At 42.7% G+C, this 9,658-nt stretch overlaps 1 protein-coding gene across 2 annotated transcripts in view; it reads right to left on the bottom strand.

The window, feature by feature from the left end:
* Nucleotides 1–1,017: 1,017 nt before the first annotated feature.
* TNFAIP2 (TNF alpha induced protein 2) overlaps nt 1,018–9,658 on the bottom strand; it is a 114,143-nt gene continuing 105,502 nt past the window's right edge. For both annotated transcript variants that reach the window (XM_089661361.1, XM_089661360.1), the window contains exons 11-12: nt 8,835–8,956; nt 1,018–3,320 (exon numbers count right to left, since the gene is read on the bottom strand). In XM_089661361.1, coding sequence (XP_089517487.1) covers nt 3,179–3,320; nt 8,835–8,956 — 264 coding nt within the window. In that variant the 3' untranslated portion in view covers nt 1,018–3,178. The remainder of the gene's footprint in view (nt 3,321–8,834; nt 8,957–9,658) is intronic.

The raw sequence follows: 9,658 nt of genomic DNA, 5'->3' as shown, positions 1-9,658 counted from the left end.
CCCCCTTATGTATTATACATGGAGATCATATCCCCCCTTATGTATTATACATGGAGATCATATCCCCCCTTATGTATTATACATAGAGATCATATCCCCCCTTATGTATTATACATGGAGATCATATCCCCCCTTATGTATTATACATGGAGATCATATCCCCCCTTATGTATTATACATGGAGATCATATCCCCCTTATGTATTATACATGGTGATCATATCCCCCCTTATGTATTATACATGGAGATCATATCCCCCCTTATGTATTATACATGGTGATCATATCCCCCCCTTATGTATTATACATGGTGATAATATCCCCCCTTATGTATTATACATGGAGATCATATCCCCCCTTATGTATTATACAGGAGATCATATCCCCCCCCTTATGTATTATACATGGAGATCATATCCCCCCTTATGTATTATACATGGAGATCATATCCCCCCTTATGTATTATACATGGAGATCATATCCCCCCCCCCTTATGTATTATACATGGAGATCATATCCCCCCTTATGTATTATACATGGAGATCATATCCCCCCTTATGTATTATACATGGTGATCATATCCCCCCTTAATCTCCTCTTCTCAAGAGAGAATAAATTCAGTTCCTCTAATCTTTCCTCATAGCTGATCTCCTCCATGCCTCTTATCAGTTTGGTTGCCCTTCTCTGCACTTTCTCCAGTTCCCCAATGTTCTTTTTGTGAATTGGTGCCCAAAACTAAACTGCATATTCCAGATGAGGTCTTACTAATGATTTGTACCGGGGGAATGATATCTCTCTCTGGAGTCTATACTTCATTTAATACAAGAGAGGATTTTGCTCGCTTTAGAAACCACAGCTAGGCATTGCAATATAATGTAATATATAATGTAATGTAATATATAATATAGTGTAATATAATACTAAGGTAGCAAGTGTATATAAAGAATTAAATCTACAGTTATTTCTGGTGGGATTTCTTCGATTGGAGCATGATAACATATTACAGAATACTAGAAAATAATTTTTAAAAAATTGTTGAAACGTTTATTCACAACTTTATTAGTAACAGACATTTCACATTTAGTTACATTGTATAAAAAAAAAACTATAAAAACAACAAAACACAGAAAATATAAAACAAAGGACGACCATACTGAAAAAAAAGCACCAAATCTGAATACATTCTGTAACTGGGATTTGGCAAATAACACTGCAAAGAGCTGTCTATGGAGAACCCAATAGAAAACCAATTGACCGGTACTGGATGAAACCTGATTGGTTGTTGTGGGGGAGTGCAAATAAGGAGTTCTTGAAAGGCATCAGCCGTACTTGTAGGGTTGGATTCTGCATATCAGCAGATGTCAAAAAAGAAAGAATAATGGATCAGGGTGACTATTCCTTACTTGATCCAAAATGAAGGGCCGTTTCACAGTGCTCTATAGAAAAATCATAGTAATAATGCATATGTGTTTTTTGCTGTGATTTTGCTGTTTCAAATGCGTTTTTTTGGTTGCTTGAGCCTGTGGAAAATGCACACCTGACTCAAAAACACACCAAAAACATAAAATGCAGTGCGTTTTTGATGCGTTTTCCATTCATTTCAATGAGAAGCTTTTTTGTGTGATTATTAAAACCGCACCAAAGATGCAGCATGCAGGACTGTTCAAAATGCACTGCACCTGCAGCAGTGGTGTGAAGAGTCCTATAGGATTTATAGGGAAACATTTTTCTTGCAAGATAAAAATGCAAGAAAAACATATCAGTGTGAAAGGGCCCTAAGAAGCAAAGTTGATTTTTTTACATTTTAATAGATGTTTTTGGATTAGATATGAATTAGTCCCGGTTCACACTAATGCGACTTCTGATGCAACTTGAGTTGCACAGAATTGCATGACAGCGCAAATCTCATTTTTCTTCAATGGCGTCCATTTTAATCAATGCAGCTCAGTGCAGTGCAACTTTGAAAAGGGTTCCTGCACTACCTTGCAATCTACAGTGCGGCTTTGTCCCATAGAATATGCAAAGTCACACTATAAGTTGCATCACAGCAGGGCAAACCGTGCCTTAGGCTCCGTTCACACCAATGAGTTTTTTAGTGCTTTTTGCAGAAACACACTACAGTCCATTTAACCTGGTTTCCTATGGAACGTGTTCACATCTATGCTTTTTTTGAGCTGCTGCATTTTTGGAAAGGGTCAGGAAATTTTTTAACAGCAAAAAGCAGTGTTTTTGCTACTATAGAGTTCAATAGAGAAACTGCTGAAATGCATGATAGTGCATTTTTGCCAGGATTTTGCTGCGTTTTGAGTTTGCATTTTTATCCTGCCCAGTAAAAAAAAATTCCACTTAAAAAAAAAAAAAGCTGAACAAAACGCAGAAAAATCACGTCAAAAACACCTGTAGAACTGCAAAACGGACAAAAGGCAAACTGCATTGGTGTGAATGGAGCCTTACTCTGCTTTGTAGGTTCTCATTGCTCTTTTACTGAAGAAGACATTTCAAGATTTAGCAGCGTACAAAAAGAATTGCCAGAAGAAAAGTAAAAAAAAACAAACAAAAAAACACAGAAGCCATCTTACAAAGACGACTCAATGTATAACAATGTATAAACGAATATAAAAGCATAAAATGCAAAAACAACTTCAAGACTCTCCATTATAGGAGAAAAACAAAATATCACACAGTCATGTAAATGATATCAACATTCGATTTACAACCATGAAAATATCATACAAAAGAAAAAAAAAAAAAAGGAAAATATAAGATTTGAGGTTTGAGTCTCCAACCTTGCGCAGGACCATAGCGAAGGAGTCACAGCCCAATGTATTTATTTTTGTTATTGATCTCCCAAAGTGGCGTAAGAGTTCAGCCTGTTACTCAATTTGCGAAGCTACCATGGAGAACGGAAGGAACAGTCCAGTCCAAGGGCTGACTGACAACTCATGGGGCCCCCAGGCAAAAGGGGATCATGGGGCCCCTGTGTCCTTGCCCAAACTCAAAAAAGTCTTTGAAAAAGGTACCAGTCCCATGATGGTCACATTGGATCTTCTCATACTTAAGAAAAGAGACTGAGGAGTCAGATTGCATTAACATAGGAGTCCCGTCAAATGTAAACAGCTTATTTTGTTTCTGTAACGTTGTAAAAGTCTTTGATACCATTTGAGTTGCTCCCGAGAGAATCAGGAAGTTTTAATTGACTCAAAAAGTTTTTGTTTGTTGCGAACTCTCCGTTCAACCGTGTCTGCAGTCTTCAAAATGGACTTTACTTCGTTTCTGTAGAGGTTCCCCTTCATGTACAGAATGGCTTCAATTTGTTTGTTCCTGCAAAAGATAAATGGAATTGTAATTACTTAATATGAATATTTATTTATTTCAGGTACTTATATATCGCCATCAATTCACGCAGCGCTTTACATATATATTGTACATTCACATCAGTCCCTAACCCTCAAGGGGTGTACAATCTAAGGTCCCTAACCCTCAAGGGGTGTACAATCTAAGGTCCCTAACCCTCAAGGGGTGTACAATCTAAGGTCCCTAACTCACATTCATATACTAGGGCCAATTTAGACAGGAACCAATTCACCTACCAGCATGTCTTTGGAGTGTGGGAGGAAACCAGAATACCCAGAGGAAACCCATGCAGGCACAGGGAGAACATGCAAACTCCAGGCAGGTGGTGCTGTGGTTGGGATTTGAACCAACGACCTTAGTACTGTTAGGAGGAAGTGCTAACCATTTAGCCACTGCGCTACATTTTACCTTACATGGTACATCTAAAGCCGGGTCCACTGTAAAGTGGTTGTACACCCTTACATATACCCAGTGAAGTGACTGGCCTCACATGATACGCAGAGATGAAACAAATTATCCTACATAAGTTGTACCTGTTTATCTATGGCCACCATCTATTCAAAGTACAGAATTTACACAGAGATCTTTCAGCTCTGAAAAGCAAGGGGTGGAGTGCTGAAGTTACATTAGTGAGGGGAGCTGATTGGAGGGAAGAGACACCGCCCCCCCCCCCCCTTTCCATACAGCACACAGGAACAGAGCTCAGGCTGTGAATTACAGACTGTGCCCTCCCCTGTCACCATTTTTCTCTTGGTGTCAGGAAAACTCGCCAGAAGTGACTCACACTTATAGCACAGGACCGAAGCAGCAGGTAGAAATGACACTTGGTGCTATGGATTGATACAAACAAACACTACTGAAGGAAATGATTTGTTCATGTTTCATGTCTACCAACCACTTTAAATTAATACGGGTATGAGTTAGAATATGATTGAAACCTAATTTGCTTTTAGTTTTTTTATTTGAATTAGGTTGAATCTGAACTCCAGCATTGATACATTGGGCCAGCTTAGCTCGATGTAAATATGCCTATCTTATATCTGAAGGATCATTGAGGACATTGACAATTACTGAGGTAGCCCATACAACTTACAATGATAGCCACATTCTTCTGGGCACACAGTTCCTCCTCTGCACACTGATCAGGGGTTTGCTTGCTCATCACCTCTGCTATTCTTAGAATGTATTCTACTTTTTTCAGTGACTATTTATTTCAAGTACTTATATAGCACCATCAATTTACGCAGCACTTTACATATATATTGTACATTCACATCAGTCCCTAACCCTCAAGGGGCATACAATCTAAGGTTCCTAACTCACATTCATACATACACATACTAGGGCCAGTCTAGACAGGAGCCAGACTCCAGGCAGATAGTGTCACAGTTGGGATTTGAACCAACGATCTTAGTGGTGCGAGGTGGAAGTGCTAACCACTTAGCCACTGTGCTGCCCATCCAATACAAGGTGTTCTCTGGATGAGAAGGAGAGCAGGGGTGGGGACAAGCAACCCCTTGTGTTCAATGTGCAGAGGGAAGCTACTTGTATTGAACCCAGAAGATTGCGTCTATCTCTGTAGGTAGCATGGGTTGTTACAGTGATCTACAGTGGTCTCCAAACCTGGATACAGCCCTTTGCTTGCTTTTATACAGCCCTTGGGGCACTATTGACACCAAAAAATGGGGCATAATTCCTGCTATTGACATCAGGGGTACATAGGGGGTACTATTTCTCCCACGGTTGCCAGTGACGAGGCACTATTCCTCCCACTGACACCAGTGATGGGACACTCTTCTGCCCCATAATACCAAAGGTGAGGAGCTATTCCTCCCACTGGCACCAATGATGAGCCACTATTCCTTCCACTGACACCAATGATGGGACACTCTTCAGACCCCTTATACCAATGATGGGGCACTATTCCACTCAATAACACCAATGATGAGCCACTATTCCTCCCACTGGCACCAATGATGGAAAACTCTTCATCCCCCTTATACCAAGGATGAGACACTATTCCTCAGACTGATACCAATGATGGGGCACTATTCCTCTCAATGACACCAATGATGAGGCACTATTCCTCCCACTAATACCAATGATGGGGCACTATTCCTCTCAATGACACCAATGATGAGCCAATATTCCTCCCACTGGCACCAATGATGGGACTCTCTTCATCCTCCTAATACCAAAGATGAGGAACTATTCCTCCTACTGGTACCAATGATGGGACACTCTTCAGCCCCATAATACCAAAGATGAGGAAGTATTCCTTCCACTGGCACCAATGATGAGCCACTATTCCTTCTACTGACACCAATGATGGGACACTCTTCATCCCCCTAATACCAAAGAAGAGGAACTATTCCTCCCACTGGCACCGATGATGAGCCACTATTCTTGCTACTGACACCAATGATGGGACACTCTTCACCCCCCTTATAACAATGATGAGGCACTATTCCTCCCACTGGCACCAATGATGGGACACTGTTCATCCCCCTTATACCAAACATGAGGCATTGTGTACTCCCACTAATTCCAGGACAATTTCTGCTCTCACTGGCCATAGTCTGCCCCCCCCCCCTAAAATCAGAAGGACAGTAAACTTGCCCTTTGTTTAGAAAGTTTGGAGACCCCTGATCTACAGCATTTCCCTCAGGATATCAAATATGTATACTTGCTTTTGAGCCAAGCTGTCCCAATGTCAGCATGCAAAGAATGTAATTCCTGGAATTTAGCTTTACAATGTTGGGTAAACAGAGCTTTCTTCTGGTTAGCTGGTTTTGTTTCTTGCTTATTATTTAGCTTCAGATTTTAGTTCTCTCAGCTCCTCACACTATTTTGGGTTTGAACCTTTTTTATCTGACTCTGAGTTCGCCGAATCATCTTCCTTCCAACAGTTTCACAAATTAGTTCCCTTGGACTTCTGTATAAAAAAAACAATAATTCCCAGGATGCCCCTCATATTCCTGAGATCATTATCCCCTGGCTTATTTTATTTGCTGTATTGTTTTTTTTTTCTGGCGAAGTTCTTGAGAGTATCACGGAGAAGCGTGCCAAGACCAGCAAATGCTAGTAGAAAGAATCCATCAGCTGCTGAAGCACGCCATACGAACGAGTCATCTGGCCAGCCGAGGGAATTTCATTTCGCGGGGAATTAAATCTCCTGTTTGACTTCCAAGTAAAGCGCTTCTTTCCGGGAAGTCAGCTGGCTGCTTCGTAAAACCTCTAGGCCATCTGGAGACATTTGGTGGTGCGTTGTGTTAAAGCCGGGGAATGTATACAGACTGTCAGCATAAAATATTTCTTGAATGTCAGTGGTAGTTGAAAGTGAAAGCATTTTTTTTTACTCAGCTGATCAATCATTACCACTAATCAATATGTCTTAAAGCAGTTGTAAAGGCTGCATGAAGTTACGAACCTTCTCTGCGCAGAAGCTCCCCAGCCCCCCCAATATTCACCTAAGCCCCCTCTCAATCCACCAATATGCACTGGAGTCTTGGCTATCCTGGAACTCCCCCTCCTCATTGGCTGAGACAGCAGCAAGAGCTGTCAATCACAGCCAGTGAGCCAATGAGAAGAGAGGGGGCGGGGTCAAGGGGCGGCTCCGCATTTGAATGGAGACATGGAGCAGCGGGTGCCCCCATAACAAGCTGCTTGCTGTGGAGGCACTTGACAGGAGAGAAGGGCCAGGAGCGCCAGCAGGGGGACCCAAGAAGAGGATGATATGGGCTGCTCTGTGCAAAACCACTGCATACAGCAGGTAAGTATAGATAATGTTTGTTATTAAAACAAAAATAAAAAATTAGGCCTTTAATATCACTTTAAAATTTACCATTATTGCTCTGCATCCACCATTCACCTGATATATATATATAGGGCAGTAAAACTTGGATAACAATTTCTATGAACCGAATTGGTGGCAACACAATGAAGTGGTAAAGATTGTACACCTTCCACAATGGCTCAGAGCATGCATGCACAGGTTTGTTACTGAGTGCTGATTACTGAGTGCACTGGGTCTAACTTTGGTGCTTATTAGATAGCTCTGCCATATTTATGTAGCACCCTTGTTCAGCTAGGAAGGCTGAATAGCAGCCTAGGCTGAGCTAGAAGGGGTCAATTTAGGTCAGGGCTGGGAGGCTCTCCAGGTCAGTTCCTTGACACCTCCCCCTGCTCTAGAGATTTTGGAGAAGATTCTGTAGGCAGTGTGCGGGGGTGAGGAGGAGCTGGCCTGCACATTTAGAGGACCATGGCCAATCCCCAAGCAGGGCAGCCTTTAAATGTGCTGGAGCCAACTCAGCAACAGGAGAGTTCAGGTGGAAGATGAAGTGAGAGGCTGGAGAGCAGGAGCCTGGGAGGGGGCCCAGATGGGAAGGGGCTCACCTATAGGAAGTGGAGCTGGAAAGGAGGAAAGCTCAGGACCTCATCGACTCTCAGAGTGAGAACCACCTGTGCAGCAGGGAAGGAGTGAGCCCAGCAGAAGGCCTGAGAACAGCCACTGACCTATCAGCTCACAGACAGAGGACTGAGTGAGTAGACCTGCACCCCCCTTTGCCAGTAAAGGGAAAGAGGCAATCTAGTGGGAAACTGGATTAGCTTTCTTTCCCAGGACTGTTTCACACTGCAGTGGCAGGCACTGGATCCCCTGCCCTGGGATTCCTTCAGATAGCTGGATAGAAGAGGATTATCTGAGGTCTGGGGTGGTACACCAGGAGAAGCTGGCTAGCTCTCCAGAAGAGATTTTTTTTCTGTTAAAGAGCCTTGTACATAGTTTCCAGGAAGATTGTCCTCAGTTGCCATTCCCTCTGGGCATCCCATACATCCCTTACCCCATCCAAGTTCAATTCCCCTAATAAAATCCCCCAAAAAAAGCTCAATGACTGGTCACTGTCTCCTGGGTGCAAGTGTGTGTGGAAGACGCATGTTGCCAGGCTGTGCAGGACTAAAGGGTGACCCAAAACTTAGCAACTCCTAAGGGCGTAGTCAGGGGTGGATTGACAAATAATGGGTCCCCTGGGCAATAGGGGATCACGGGGCCTCTGTGTTCTTGCCCAAACTCAAAAAAAGGTACCAGGGGCAACTCATGGGGCCCCCTACTGACCCCGGGCCCTCGGGCATTGCCCGAGTTTCCAAATGGTCAGTCTGCTCCTGGGCGTAGTCCTACATTTAGATCCCCTGCACAAGGGCTGTAGCTGGAAATTGGTGGCAAGACTATGGAAATAAAGCATGTTAATACAATGTCTATCTGATTGCCTAACTACTTATGCAGCTTCGATTGGGATTTAAAAAATAATTACCCGAAGCTTAGAAACAAAAAGTGTCCTTATCTCCTATATTAACTAAAAAAAAATTGAATCTCTCATCTTTGTAACCCAGTTTAGCCAATGAACGTAAGAGTCTGGTTGCTGTCATAAAGACAGTATTACAATTCTTTTCTCCTTGGAGGGGACAACACCATCATTTACTTACCGAATATCTGGATAGGCTTCAACCAGTGTGGCTACTTCCAGCTGAACTGCATTCAGATCCTGAAGTCGAATTATTTCTGCCACCTTTGGTAAAGCAGGTTTCAGCCAATCTTCACATGAGCGCTGGTAAAATAATGATATATTTTTATATTTAGTAATCAAAGGCATGACCAAAAGCAACAGATGCTAAGAAGACTCAAAACTAAGACACGGTGCTAAAAAGTTCTCTGAGGTTTCTAACAGTTGCTATTATGTGATCCACTTGACCTCATGCTTATAATAGACGCTATCTCCATCCTTTATGTGTGCCCCACATTGTCCTTATTCCTCTAGGGCAATAGTCTCCAAAGGTGTGGACTGGGGGCCAGATGTGGCCCTTTTATTGCTTTTATCCAGCTTTTGGGGCACTGTTTTATCCACTGACACCAACATTGGGGCACAATTCATTCCAATGACACCAGAGACTGGGCACAATTCCTACCAATAACACCAACAATGGAGCACAGTTCCTCCCAATGACACCAACATTAGGGCACAATTCCTTCCAATGACACCAGAGACAGGGCACAATTCCTAACAATAACACCAACAATGGGACACAGTTCCTCCCAATGATACCAACATTAGGGCACAATTCCTTCCAATGACACCAGAGACCGGGCACAATTCCTACAAATAACACAAACAATGGGGCACAGTTCCTCCCAATGACGCCAACATTGGGGCACAATTTCTCCCACTGATACCAATGATGGGGCACAATTCCTCTCACTGACACCAGAGATGGGGTATTGTTTACTCCCACTTATACCAGGATAATTTCTA

This window comes from Staurois parvus, unplaced genomic scaffold (genome assembly GCF_062004578.1).
Source record: "Staurois parvus isolate SC_StPar_1 unplaced genomic scaffold, SC_StPar_1.0 ptg001329l, whole genome shotgun sequence".
In the NCBI taxonomy this organism is placed as follows: Eukaryota; Metazoa; Chordata; class Amphibia; order Anura; family Ranidae; genus Staurois; species Staurois parvus.
Note: the sequence above shows the minus strand (reverse complement) of the source record. Positions and strands in the feature narration are given on the sequence as shown.